General features: G+C 38.2%; 1 protein-coding gene across 40 annotated transcripts in view; it reads left to right on the forward strand.

Moving 5' to 3' along the window:
• The window catches only part of LOC119836036 (ryanodine receptor), a 106,046-nt gene that overhangs the window by 51,022 nt on the left and 39,884 nt on the right, over positions 1–15,140 (forward strand). For 25 of the 40 annotated variants that reach the window (XM_038361232.1, XM_038361235.1, XM_038361241.1 and 22 more), the window contains 21 exons: positions 13–153; positions 764–901; positions 1,490–1,595; positions 1,965–2,011; positions 2,682–2,797; positions 3,551–3,725; positions 4,206–4,309; positions 4,733–4,866; positions 5,276–5,365; positions 6,371–6,495; positions 6,910–7,092; positions 7,323–7,370; positions 8,206–8,323; positions 8,575–8,789; positions 9,198–9,345; positions 9,947–10,141; positions 10,702–10,833; positions 11,224–11,353; positions 11,943–12,091; positions 12,719–12,867; positions 13,933–14,095. In XM_038361232.1, coding sequence (XP_038217160.1) covers positions 13–153; positions 764–901; positions 1,490–1,595; positions 1,965–2,011; positions 2,682–2,797; positions 3,551–3,725; positions 4,206–4,309; positions 4,733–4,866; positions 5,276–5,365; positions 6,371–6,495; positions 6,910–7,092; positions 7,323–7,370; positions 8,206–8,323; positions 8,575–8,789; positions 9,198–9,345; positions 9,947–10,141; positions 10,702–10,833; positions 11,224–11,353; positions 11,943–12,091; positions 12,719–12,867; positions 13,933–14,095 — 2,806 coding nt within the window. Of the gene's footprint in view, positions 1–12; positions 154–763; positions 902–1,489; positions 1,596–1,964; positions 2,012–2,681; positions 2,798–3,550; positions 3,726–4,205; positions 4,310–4,732; positions 4,867–5,275; positions 5,366–5,602; positions 5,630–6,370; positions 6,496–6,909; positions 7,093–7,322; positions 7,371–8,205; positions 8,324–8,574; positions 8,790–9,197; positions 9,346–9,946; positions 10,142–10,701; positions 10,834–11,223; positions 11,354–11,942; positions 12,092–12,718; positions 12,868–13,932; positions 14,096–15,140 lie in introns of all 40 variants that reach the window. The other 15 variants (XM_038361207.1, XM_038361208.1, XM_038361212.1 and 12 more) reach the window with 3 other exon arrangements.

Here is a 15,140-nt window from a genome sequence, read left to right on the forward strand (position 1 = left end):
TGATCCGCACAGAGCTGCGCATGCGCTGTGCCAGCACGTGGACCAGAAGCAGCTGCTGTACGCGATCCAGTCGCAGTACATGTCGGGCCCGCTGCGGCAGGGCTTCTACGACCTGCTCATCGCGCTGCACCTCGAGTCGCACGCCACCACCATGTGGGTACCGCACGTACCGGTATTCGTACCGGTTCCGATACCGGTATCGTTACCGCTCATATCGGATATCGGTATGGTTGAAAGTGACGTTTTTAGCTATATCAGCAATTAACATCACCAACGTTAGTGATTATGGTATTGTTAGCAGTAACTGTGTTATTGGCATTACATTAAGTACCATACCGGTATCAGCAACCGTTACGATACTGGTATTGTTCCTTTGGTGACATTAGCATTGAGTACCGTTGCGTATTGTTATCAGAACGTTATATAACTCGGTATTATATCGATATCAGTAACGTAGTTAACATACCTATACCGTTATCATTAAAAGTAACATTTTTAGCATTATCACAATTAGCGCCATTAATTCTATGCATTTACTATTACCGTATCTATTATAATATTTGTCAAATTTCGATTGCCATTGTTAATTTTAATACCGTCATCACTGTTGGTTCTATCACTGTTACTAATGTTATAACTGATATAATAGTAACTATTCCAATACTTAAAAAAAAAACCGATATTGTTACGGTTAATGGTTATTTTTACCTAAATTTATTAACATTTTCACTAATTTATGTGTTAAATAAAATAAATTCCCTAGGGAGGCGTGCAAGAACGAGTTTGTCATTCCCTTGGGTCCAGAGCTGAAGGCGCTGTACGAGGATCCCGAGATGTGCCACAGTCTGCGCTCCTTGCAAACCGAGAGTGTCCGACCTCAGATGAACATGACCAATATCGCGTGAGTACTTGAATTATATTACAAAACTGCTAGATTGTTTACCTTAAAGTAAAAAATGTGTTAAGATCAAGAATTTTAGGGTGGCCTAAAAAAGAAACCTGATATTATGTTTAACTAGCTGCGCCCCGCGGTTTTAACCGCGTAAATCCGTATCCCGTAAGAATATCGGGATAAAAAGTTGCCTGTATCTTATTCCAGTTGTTCAGCTGTCTACGTACCGAATTTCATTGCAATCGGTTCACTAGTCTTTGCTTGGAAGAGCAACAAACACGCACACATCCTTACAAACTTTCGCATTTATAATATTAGTGGGATTCAGTTTTAAAATCGATTTTAACATCCATAAGGAAGAATTGAGAAAAAATTCGTGAAACTGTCTTGTTAACGTCATCAAAAAAAGCCATCCTTTTATTTCATTACTTAAACTGTTTCGTAAATTTTTTACCGCTCTGTCTATTGATTTCGACATACTGATAATGTTCCTGATAGCGTATTTGATACATTTTACGTAAATTTGTGTTATTTTAACTGCCAGATAAGCAAAACAGAACCAATCCAGAAGCTACAAAACCAGGCATTTACTTTCAGGGAAAACATATCGGACATCAGCAATCTGTATTCCCCGTACTTCCCGCTGGAGGTCGTGAGATCCTTCGTCATGCAGGCGCTCGCTGAGGCCGTAGAGACCAACCAGGTTATTGCTTGTTTCCCGACTAGCTTTCCGCACCCTGATTTCCTTGCGTTCTCAAAGGCGATAAGAAAACATGTATTTTTACCTGTAGGATTTTCGGAATGAAATCCATCCTATGTCCTATTCCCATACCTAATGTCATCCAAATATTGGTTGGGATATGGGATTATATCAAAATATATTTTGAAGAAAAGATAACATTGTAAAGTTTTGTAATTAATTTAATAATTCAATATTCTTTTATTTTTGTATAAAATAACGCTCTCATACATACATACATACAGTTAATAAAGTCATCTATAAATTGAGTTTGTTTGTTTGGCCAAGTCCTATGTTTAGATATATTGTACTCACTTCTATACTTCCTGGCAGGTTCACAACCGAGACCCAGTGGGAGGAAGCAACGAGAATCTGTTCTTGTAAGTACTATAAACTAGCTGCGCCCCGCAGTTTCACCCGCGTAAGTCCATATCCCGTAGGAATATCGGGATAAAAATTGCCTATATGTTATTCCAGTTGTCCAGCTGTCTACGTACTAAATTTCATTGCAATCGGTTCAGAAGTTTTTGCGTGAAAGAGTAACAAATACACACACATCCTTACAAACTTTCTTTTCTATTTCGTTGATCTAAGAGATTTAGTAGTATAGTGTTATGTTATCTGTGGTTAGTATGCAATACTTATTGCTCGAAACGGTGAAGGAAAATATCGTGTGGAAACCGGCATGTCCAACAATTGTTGACACGTGACGTGACGACATGTGACATCTGCCAACCCACACTTGGCCAGTGTGGTGGATATAGTCTGAACCCTCATAGGCGGCCTTTGTTCCAGCTGTGGGAATATATGGGCTGATGATGATGATGATGATGACTTATTGTGATACTTTCGATTTTAAATCTTAATAGATATAAATCAGTGTTATACTAGTTCAGGAGCCTAAGGATTCATATAACTGCATAAGTAACTATGTATAACTATTTCTTATGCAAATAAAGATTTTATTTATTTATTTAAATATCAACATAACTCACAATATACTTAGCTCGCTTTTAGAATTTCATATTTAAAAATGCTTTTTTTTTCTAGACCTCTTATAAAGCTTGTGGATAGACTGCTTTTGGTGGGAATGATGAGAGACGAAGACGTGGAAAAACTACTCATCATGATCAATCCTGAGACATGGGATCCCACTTTTGATAAAGGTATATTTGACTGATTTTTATATATTTAATAGGATTATAGATTAATAATCAAACCACCCTAAAATCCTCTTCTTTATTACACATTTGAACGTATCACTATCTATTTAGAAAAAGTCCTTTAAAAACGGTTGCGTAATTTTAAAGATCTAAGCATACAGATACACAGGCTAGCGATTTTGTTTTATATTATGTAATGAAGGGAGTATCAGATCATAAAGGACAACAATCGCTTGTAATTAAGCACATTAAGAAATATTCATTCATAAAAAGATTTATAGTGTCAAAGTGGATGGGAGGCCAGTTAGGGGTGTACACAAAGAGTTATAAGAATTCATCTAATTGAAAAAAAAATGCGTCGGGGATTTTTTTTATATATTAAACAATGTAAGTTCCGGGACATCCTGTATAACAAGATTAACTGTTATATCTAGTATAGTTTATGTATTATATTGTATGAGTATATATTTCATGTATATAGTATTTATGTAAAATATATGTATTTTATTTTTTTTATTAAGTTTTGTTTTCATATTCTTATATATCATTACTTTTTTGCACTAACCCTAAAACCTCTTGCATTTCCTTTCCTACCAGGTTGCCTGGCAGAGATTGCTGTCTAGCAATAAGGCCGCCTTTTGTGCGAAATATAACTGTGCCATTATTTTGTATGAACTGTACTTTCTGTTTTGTACAATAAAGTATTATAAATAAATAAAAAATTAAACAAACACTAAACCACATCAATATAAACAGAGGGTAAAGACGAGCACCGAAAGGGTTTGCTGCACATGAAGATGGCGGAAGGCGCCAAGCTGCAGATGTGCTACCTGCTGCAGCACCTGAACGACATCCAGCTGCGGCACCGCGTCGAGTCCATCATTGCGTTCGCGCACGACTTCGTCGGCGACCTGCAGTCCGATCAGCTGAGGTGAGATTGCATGCAGATCATGGAAATGCCTTAATAACTTACTTTAATTTGTGATACTAGCGACTCCACCTGACTTCGTACGGATGAAATTACGTACGCATTATATAAACCTTCCTGTAGAATCACTCTATGTATAAAAAAAATCATCAAAACCTGTTGTGTAATTTTAAAGATCGAAGCAGATAAATACAGAGTGCGGAAGACAACTTTTATACTATATAGTGATGCTTAAATTGTAATTTTTTCAGGCATTTTACTGTTCTAATGAAAAATAGATTTAAAATTCACCTTTCAATATTTCAAGAGGCATTTAATATTATCATAATAAATTCATTTTTGAAATTCCAACCGAGGAAGCTCTAACTACAAGTTTGATTACGGAAGTAAATCTCTATTATTATTGCTTTTTCAGTCTCATTCTATACAACAAGTAGGTACCACAAATATAGGAAAAACCAAAAAACCCTTTTGATGTTCCAGACGTTACACAGAGATCAAACAGTCAGATCTCCCGAGTGCGGTGGCTGCTAAGAAGACGAGGGAGTTCCGTTGTCCTCCCAGGGAACAGATGAACGCTATACTTAGTAAGTTATTGGAGAATAGAGGATTTTTATGTTTATCTATTAATTTATTCTAAAAACAACCCTTCCCATCATTGCTATTGTTGTGCCATACTATTTTTACAACAACATAAATGTTTGCTTTTTCCGTTTTGGGCATTTCGCGCATTATACGTGAATCGAACAAATTTTGTAAAAAAATATATGCAAATAAATTGTAGACGTGCGTTTTTCATATTTCTGTTACCAAGCTAGAAAACTGTAAAAACTTGTACCTGTATCAGTACCGGTGTCTTTACCTGTACCTGAAGCAGTGCCAGTGTCTGTACCTGTACCTATACTTGTACCAGTATCTATACCTGAACCAGATCATGTATCTGTACCTGTACCTAACCCCGAACTAGAACTAGAGAACCCCAAAAATCAAATTCAAATCGAATAACCCAGGCTTCAAGCACCTGGAGGAGGAGGACAAGGAGAACTGCCCGTGCGGGGAGGAGCTGATCGCGCGCATGAACGACTTCCACGACACGCTCATGAGCCACGTGTCGCTCAGCGCGCTGCAGGAGCCGGACTCCGACGTGAGTTGCTCTCCTCTTAACCGACTTTAAAAAGGAGATTGCCATTTTATTGTTTTTTTCCGTATTTTGGTAAATTAATCAATTTTCATGATTATTTTTTTAATTGGATGCTGATGCCTCCCATGTGGGCCCATTTCAATTTGGTCTAGTTTTGACAATTTGAAGGCCGTTACGTTTTTAATGATTTTTATCATATCATAATATATATAATCATAATAAGAATTTAAATGCGAATCAATTTGTATTTAAATGGAACGCCTCAGAGCGAAGTAATTTTGTTGCGGGCAGCCCGCTCCATCGATTTATAAAACGTTAATTTCTAGGATAATATTCAGGATTTTCTTATATAACCATATTCTATAGTAACCAATAGCTACATAAATTATAGAAATTAATAATAAAATTACAGCAGACATCAGAACCGGAAGTAAAACGGGGAGCGTTCGGAAAACTGTACAATATCATCAACACTGTTAAAGAATTAGAAGAGGAACCAAAGGTAAACTTAATATGACTAAACATTTGACAAAAGAATCAAATTATTACGTAAATTGCAAAAAAGGAAGCCTACTAATTGATGATAACGTTCCATGAATATTTAATTTTTGTGACTAACAAAGATGAAGATTTAAAACTTAATTTCTAACAGTAAAAATAATAAATTCTCATCAATATGATAAATAAGAATTAACAAATTAAAAAGTAACACATTCACATAAACAAACTTTAATTACAGGAAGAAACAGAAACTGTTGTTGAAGAGGTAAAAGTAGATAAAGGAATAGTAGAGTCCCCTAACTCAACAATAATAAGTTCCAAAGTCCTTTGAAATATATAAAATACAAATATGTGTAAAACTGTTAATAGCCTTGTATTATGTTTCAAATAAATTAAGAAAATATAATAATTTTAAGTCTATATTTATGCTAATCCTTATAGGAGACCTATGTCCCAAGCAGTGGGAACATATATGGACTGATGATGATGATGATAATGATGATGAATTATGCTATTATTTGGAATATTCTATATTGAAATAAATAGTCTTGATTACAAAGTAAAATAAGTAAACGTATAACTATGCTAAGGAAGAGTCTGACAAAACACTCCTAACATTTACAATTAAATGACTTCGGAACTTTTTACCCCCCAATTTGCACTTTGTACTGATTTTTATTTTAGAATTCAGTCATTTTGAAACCTTAGCACTTTGCATACAAGGTGTTTCATTTTTGATACAACAGAAATGAGACAGAAAAAAACAATACATACACGATATCTGTAGAATCCAATACAAGCATCGTAAAAATTTATTTCCTTCTTAAACTAACCCAACACAACAACTTTATATTTTTTACTGCTAATATAGGAATACATATTACCTTGCAAGAGCATTCGAAATACATTGCTCCTTGTGCAAGAAAACTATGATGGGCACAAGTTTAACACCCAGCAGTAGAAAGTAATGTGCTGTGCCTTGCTATTAAAGGAAATAAATTTTCAGGCCATCGAAGAGGAACCAAGGAAAACGCCAGAAGAGAAGTTCCGCAAAGTGTTGATACAGACGATAGTTAACTGGGCGGAGGAGTCGCAGATCGAAACTCCCAAACTTGTCAGGGAAATGTTTAGGTTTGTATGATTTGTTGTACAATAGGATAAAATTATTATTTACAAGAATTGTTTATTGTTTTTTTTTTCAGAATTTTACATTACGTGGATTGCATAAGAAAATTTTAAAATTAGTGTAATAAAATACCGAGAATTAATAATAACAATGTTATTAAAAATTCTCGATTCATTGTCTATACTTACAAACAAACTTGATTAAATTACATTCATTTAGTTGTTGGTAAATTGATTTACTACACTTAAATCCAAGTCAAGCCATCTCAATATATACTTTCCCATATCAATATTTAGAGGTAGGTTTCAGACAACTTGATTATCATGCTAATCTGTATAAAACAGTTCTCTACTAATAAAATTTTCGTCCTACAACATAGAGAAATATAATAATAAAAAACAATATCACAAAAATTCCAGTCTCCTGGTCCGCCAGTACGACGCAGTGGGCGAACTGATCCGAGCCCTGGAGAAGACGTACGTCATCAACGCGAAGACGAAGCTGGACGTGGCGGAGATGTGGGTGGGGCTGAGCCAGATCCGCGCGCTGCTGCCCGTGCAGATGAGCCAGGAGGAGGAGGAGCTCATGCGGAAGAGGCTCTGGTGAGTGTTCCTGGAGACTTAAAAAAAAATATAAAAGCAAAACATTTCCTTGATTTCTAAAAATTTAACTCTGTATTATGCTTTGATGTATTTGGTAATTTTTCTGATTTTGCAAGTTTTGAGACGTGTGTTTTATTTCTTCAAATATGGTTTTGAAATAGAATAATAACGATAATTTTCCAGATATAGTTAACCTTTTCTGTAATTCATGAGATATATTTCTATTGCAGGAAACTTGTCAACAACCACACGTTCTTCCAGCACCCTGATTTAATTAGGTAAGTGAAATAAAAGTGTTGTAATGGAAATCCATCCAAACTCAACATTTACTTTTTTATTATATAGTATTGAAATGCTCTATAATTTGGGATATTTTCAAGAAAGTTGTCTCGTTTTATTCTATTCTTGTGATTTTTTCCAACTTAAATTAACCATTTTTATTTATTTATTTATTTATAATACTTTTTTTTTTTTTTTTTTTTTATGTCATAGCGGGCAACTGAGCTGGTGGTTCGCCTGATGGTAAGCGATCACCACCGCCCATGAACATTCGCAAAGGTAGTGCCTCTACGAATGCGCTGCCCGCTTTTATGGGATAAGGGAAAAGGAAAGGATCAAAGTCTGGAAAGAAGGACTGGACTGGGATGGGTGAGGAAAAGGAAATGGGCCTCCGGCTCCCCCACTCACCGTACGAAACACAGTGGCATGCCACTATTTCACGCCGGTTTTCTGTGGGGGTGTGGTACTTCCCCGGTGCGAGCTGGCCCAATTCGTGCCGAAGCGTGCTCGACTCCCACAATAACAAACTTTATTGTACAAAACAGAAAGTAAAGTTTATATAAAATAATAGCACAATGATATTTCGTACAAAAGTCGGCCTTATTGCTAGACAGCAATCTCTGCCAAGCAACCTGGTTAACTAATAAACTTTATACATAACTACGATAGAACTGCATTTACTTATACTTCATGTTTAACTATCTAAATAAGTGACCATGTTTAAGAACATTCCAGATTACCATGTCGAACCAATTATACATTTAAAAATAGTATATTTATATAAAAATCGGTTTTCAATATCCGTAACTACCTCCCCCCCCTTTCCCCCCACAGGGTGTTGCGCGTGCACGAGAACGTAATGGCGGTGATGATGAACACGCTGGGGCGGCGCGCGCAGGCGCAGTCCGACGCGCCCGCCGCCTCGCCGCCCACGCCCGAGGACAAGGAGAAGGTGGGCGCACACATACACACATACAAACAGACAGACGACACACAAAAACAATGGGTTATAAATTCCATATTTTCCATAGATACATAAAATATACTACTTATCACTACAGGTACTTTTACATTGAAAAAGTCAGGAATGCTTTTAATTTATAAATGCACTTCATACAATACTTATACTTGTAGATATATGTGTGAGACGTTGGGGCCAACTCCATTCTAATTCATAGAATCTTCTACTTACCCCATTTTCAGGACACCTCCCACGAGATGGTGGTGGCCTGCTGCCGCTTCCTCTGCTACTTCTGCCGCACCGGGCGCCAGAACCAGAAGGCGATGTTCGACCACTTCGACTTCCTACTGGAGAACTCCAACATCCTGCTGTCCAGACCCTCGCTGAGGGGATCCACTCCGCTGGACGTAGCGTACTCCAGCTTGATGGAAAACACTGAATTGGCGCTGGCTTTGAGGTTGTTATTCTGATACAATTACTCTAAATAATAATCGATGATTTTTTACTTGTTTTAAATTATTTGTACATTTTTTCTCTTTATTGTATTAGGAACTTTCTCTCAAATTACCATATTCTGTCTTATTGAATAATATTGTGCATTTTGATGACTTTTTTTCCAAACTGTACCGTCAGAATAATAATATAGGGATTACTGAATGAAAAACAAATTCGCACGAAACTCAATGTAATTTTAAAAAGTATGAAAAAAACAAAGAAATCAAATGAATTATACTAACTAGTAGCTACCGTATTTAAGTTTAGATTTCTTGTACGTCATATATCATACTTAAATCGTTAAAATTTAATTTTGCTTGAAAATTTGAAATTAAATGAACTTTTTCTAAGCTAATATTGAAAATTTCAGAGAGCACTACTTAGAGAAGATAGCAGTGTACCTCTCCCGCTGCGGGCTGCAGAGCAACTCCGAGCTGGTGGAGAAGGGTTACCCAGATCTGGGCTGGGATCCCGTGGAAGGTGAAAGGTACCTGGACTTCTTGAGGTTCTGCGTTTGGGTAAGTTATTCGAATATACATATAGGGTTCCTTTTATAATTTTGTTAAAAATTTTGTCGTTTGAAAATAATTCTACATATTTGAAGTTATATTTGAAAATATTTTTATTTTGTTAAATTTTTAATCTCTAGGTGTTATTTCCGTTTAAATGATAGACCTTGATCAAATTAAATGATATTTGAAGTGGTTTTTTGTTGGCCACGTTGAGACGTTCTGACTGACTAGACTAGACTACTGACTAGACTGTTATAGACTTTCTAAACGTTCTTAATTTTAAGTAATTACTGAGTCTCACTGAGAACTTAGGGCTAGTTTCACCAACTTATGATCGGTAATAAATCTACTTAGCACTTAAATAAACGTATTTTTGTGAATACTTTCATATATTATTTATCATCCTACGAGTACTTTACATATACTTGTATACGTCATTTGTCATCTAACGTATATCGTGCCTATACTTTTATACGCTATTTGCCATTTTACGTACACTTCTAATACCTGATTGTTATGTTATGCATATTTGCATACGTTATATCTCAATTCACATATACACCGAACTGATTTCCCCCTCCCCTGCCCTCCCCCCCTCCGGCGGCAGGTGAACGGCGAGAGCGTGGAGGAGAACGCGAACCTGGTGATCCGGCTGCTGATCCGGCGGCCGGAGTGCCTCGGGCCGGCGCTGCGCGGCGAGGGCGAGGGGCTGCTGAAGGCCATCGTGGACGCCAACCGGATGAGCGAGCGCATCGCCGACCGCACCAAGCTGCGCGACCTCGAGGCCGAGGGCGACGTCAGCGTGAGTGCCCTGACCTCCTGTTCTCTCGCGTGCCGTTAATTGCTTTACAGAAATTTGACTTCTTTGACACCTCCCATCACAGCCTGTCACATTTTAAGAAGCACCTACCCCCTGATATGACGTCACACATTTTAAATTTTAAGTAGGTATTTTAAAAAATTAAGCGAAAAAAGAAGTTTTGATTGTTATATCGAATTCGTTAATTTTAAATGTCGAATCATAGTACATATTTTGAACTTTATCCTGTGACATCACAGAAGTTTTGATCCCCCTACTCCATGTCACATATCGGTGATACCCCACCCTTTGACGTGTGACGTAATTTGTAGATACCCCCTGAACTAAAACTAATTATGTCTTTATTAGTCTTTTTTAGCCTTTTTTGGGCCTCTGCGTGTTGGACCTGTGTCCCCACATAAGCCGTCCTATAGTATTATGCTATCCGTGGCCTTCCAAAAGACCGGGTGCTTTCCCTCTGGAGGTACCCGAGTATAGAGAGATACACATAAAGCCTTTGTTTATTCTATTAACGAAAATCCAAATAAACCTGCCATTTCCAGTTCAGCCACCCGCTCCCCGAGTCGGACGAGGACGAGGACTACATCGACACGGGCGCCGCCATCTTGAACTTCTACTGTACTCTCGTCGACTTGTTGGGCAGATGTGCGCCGGATGCTGCTGTTATTGCTCTCGTGAGTATTACTGTTATGTAGGCAAATGTCTAAAAATATCAATTAGGTAGCCATAAATTAATTAAAAATTTACATTGATCTATCCTGTATCATTGACCTCCCTCCCACATTTAACAATTACATTGGAGTTATTCTATTATTTACATTTTATTTACCTTCACCTGTATGTTTGTATGTACCAATCGCATTGCCCCGGATATTGTAATAGTTTATGGGAAGCGGTGATCACTTTCCACCAGATGGATCACCTGCTCTTTTGCTGGTAGTGGTATAAAAAACGTGTAGGTGTAGATTTCAATAATCTATCTATCTTTCTGTATTTCTATCTATACATCTATCCATCTGTGTATCTTTATGTCAATTCAACTTTATTGATTAAAAATATTCCAGGGCAAAAACGAATCACTCCGAGCTCGCGCTATCCTGCGCTCTTTAGTACCTCTCGAAGACCTACAGGGAGTGTTAAGTCTTAGGTTCACACTGAACAACCCAGCCGCTGGAGAAGAAAGACCTAAGTCTGGTGAGCATATACAAAAGAAAATTGGTTACTAAACTACAACGAACAACCTGACTGTCAGTCACGCTTGGAAATTGCCAGCAACAAAACTCTGCCTTTGCGTGTTTAGGCAGAGTTTGTAATCAGCGACACAATAGACTTAAAACATTACTGCCGCGGAATAAGTTAGAAATTTCAATGATTGTTTTATATAACGCTGATCGGATCTTTGCACGACTGCTTGTAGTACGTGAATATACTCAAAAATAACTTGAGTCAAAACTAAAATAGAAAGTCCTATGAAGTACCCGAGATTTAAAGATTTATTTAATAATGAGGTGTCAGAAATTTGAAAAAGAGAGGTATTTTCTATAATATAATATATCATAACCTGAGAATCAGTCATAACTAGACTTCATTTTTATTTTGTTCAAGTATCAAATATGGAATCAAGAAAGAATCCGATAAAAAAAAAATTTAAAGAACATTGCGCAAAAACTTAACCAGTGCTCAAAATCCACTAATTGAATATTTCGCTCGAAAACCATCCATAAAATCCACCAGTCTATCAAAACCTCAAGATTCATCGAATTGAGCACACTATTACCCTCAGACATGCCCTCGGGTCTCATACCGGGGCACAAGCAGAGCGTCGGTCTGTTCCTGGAGAGGGTGTACGGGATCGAGACTCAGGAGCTCTTCTATCGGCTTCTGGAGGAGGCTTTCTTGCCCGACTTGCGAGCTGCTACCATGCTGGACAGGGTGAGCGATTTCTGTCTGATTGTCTGGTATATATATATAATTCGTGTCATAATGTTAGTTACATACTCCTCCGAAACGGCTGGATCGATTCTTAAGGAATTTTGTGTGCATATCGGGTTGGATAGAATCGGTTAACATATCGTGTTCAGTTTGCTATTTTATTTGCTTTTTAGTGTAAATTAAATAAAGCTAATAAACAACAAAACTTTTAAAGTAAAATATAAAAAATTTTCATGAATTTAACGTTAATTAAGGAGTCATCAAAATCCAATGTAACAATTTGGTGTCTTTCATTATTAATATATTTACTTCAAAAATTGAACACATAACCGCTGTATATTGGACATGGCAGTCTTCAACCAAAAAGGTTCTTTTTTTTATATCTATTATATAATACTGTGAAGCTACAGAGTTTTTTGACCACCCTAACCTCTGGAGCAACTGGTCCGATTTCCAAAATGCCTTCACCATTGGATAGGCCCGTGATTCAAAGGAATCATTTCTGAGGAAAAGCTAAAGGCATGTCAGGATATACTGGACCGATTTCAAAAACGCCTTCACCGTTAGATAGGCCTGTGTTTCTGGCCATAGGCTATATATAATGGCTATACGCGTTCGGGCCCGCAGAACGACGGGTGCGAGTCGGACATGGCGCTGTCGATGAACCGCTACATCGGCAACTCCATCCTGCCGCTGCTGATCAAGCACGCCAACTTCTACAACGAGGCCGAGAACTACGTCAGCTTGCTCGACGCCACGCTGCACACTGTTTATAGGTGACGTGTTTTTGTTTTATGTTATGTATCCACCTTTGTCTGTAGGTATTTGAAGGAAACTTCTTTAGAATCGTAATTTCAAACCTGATGCAACGGAAAAAGCTACAGGTGAGAGATACAAATACAAAAATGTGTAGAATGGATCCGGCAAAGAATGAGACAGAAATATACATACTGTTTTATATTTTATATATATTCATCTCATTCTTTTGTCGATTTACTGAACTTTCACTTCTATCGTGGTTGAATCGCACACACACCTTTTTTATTGTTGTTTTCATGTGAAACTCTAATAGATGCTACGCGTTTATGGAATTTACTAGCTGCACCCCGCGGTTTCACCCGCGTAAGTCCGTTTCCCGTAGGAATATCGGGATAAATTTTGCCTGTATGTTATTCCAGTTGTCCAGCTGTCTACGTTACCACATTTCATTGCATTCGGTTCAGTAGTCTTTGCTTGAAAGAGCAACAAACGCACACACATCCTTACAAACTTTCGCATTTATAATATTAGTAGGATTACAGAGTGACAGGCTAGAGAGCTCATTCACATGGGAATTTGAAGTATCGCATAGATATAATAAAATAGTGTGTGTGATATTTATATGTGTGAGTTGAGCACGTTTCGGCACGAATTGATCAGCGTGAAATAGTAGAATGCTACTGTGTTTCTTATGATGAATAGGAAAGCCGGAGGCCCGTTTACCTTCTGCTCACACTTTCCCATCCATTTATTTCCAGTCGTCAATCCTTTCCTTATCCCTTTCCCCATAAAAGCGGTTAGCGCTTCTGGGGATGTGCTACCTCTTCGAATGTATAGGGACGTGGCATAAAAAGTGGAAATTGCTATTGAAATACAGATTTTTAACGGATTGAATTGGAATTGATTACTAAAAGCTTTTCTTTTAAGTGGGGAAATTTTACGTTTTGCAATACCCACGGCCCCTTGAGAAGAGGCTATGGGTTATGTCGGATGACTACCGACTAAAACTTCACTGTGTTCTGTCAAGCCGCATTGATGAAGGGACCACGGGTACTTATTGGATCATCTTAATACTTGGGCAGGCTGTCGAAGAACCGCATGCTGACGAAGGGGCAGCGCGAGGCGGTGTCGGACTTCCTGGTGGCGCTGACGGCCGCCATGCAGCCCGCCATGCTGCTCAAGCTGCTGCGCAAGCTCACCGTCGACGTGTCGCGCCTCTCCGAGTACACCACCGTCGCGCTCCGGGTGAGATTCATTATACATAGTATAAAACAAACTCGCTTTCTCTGTCCCTATGTCCCTATGTATGCTTAAATTTTTAAAAGTATGCAGCGAATTTTGATGGTTTTTTTTTAATAGATAGCGTGATTCAAGGTTAATATGTATAATAACATGTATTAAACCACTACGAATTTATTGAGTGCGAAGCCGCGGGCAAAATCTTATTATATATACACTAGACACTCCTCAGGGTAATAATATATGGCTCATGTAGACTCCCTTAGTTGTCTTTCCTGATAACTAGAAAATTTTACTATTATTGTATTCATTTGTTTAATACTGTAGACGCTCGTCCCGGCTCCGCCCGGATATTAAGGTTCCTGTTCTATCTTAAGAAAGCATTTAATCGGGATAAAATACCCTATCAACCAAGTCAACTCACACCCTGTCTGTACACCAAATTTCATCAAAATCCGTTCAGTAGTTTCAGCATGATTGACGGACAAATATCCAAAGATCCAACACTTACATTTGTAACGTACGGTACGCACAGTAGCATTGAGAAGTCTGTTGTGACCACTCTATCAACTATTACCCAGAAACCAGTATGCGCGTTTGCAAACATTGCATATGTACTGCAGTAGCGAGGCAGTCCCAACAGCATTCTAAACGCATTATTAGGCAATCAGTTTGAGATCAAGTCCTCTACCTGATCTCATCTGATAAGCACGCAGTTAGAGTAGAGGTCAGCTAGAACTCGGCACGCAAGGAGCTAGAGTAGAGCTCAGGTGGAGATCAAGCAGAGGTCGGGTAGAGGACAGGTAGAGATCAGGTAGAGCTTAGGTAGAGGTCAGATAGAGGTCAGGTAGAGCTTAGGTAGAGGTCAGGTAGAGGTCGATTAGAGCTCAGGTAGAGATCAGATAGAGCTTAGGTAGAGGTCAGATAGAGGTCAGGTAGAGGTCGAGTAGAGCTCAGGTAGAGATCAGATAGAGTTCGAGTAGAGGTCGGGTAGAGGTGACAAGCGCGTGTGCCCGCAGCTGCTGACGCTGCACTACGAGCGCTGCGCCAA

Source organism: Zerene cesonia, chromosome 22, assembly GCF_012273895.1.
Source record: "Zerene cesonia ecotype Mississippi chromosome 22, Zerene_cesonia_1.1, whole genome shotgun sequence".
Taxonomy (NCBI): domain Eukaryota; kingdom Metazoa; phylum Arthropoda; class Insecta; order Lepidoptera; family Pieridae; genus Zerene; species Zerene cesonia.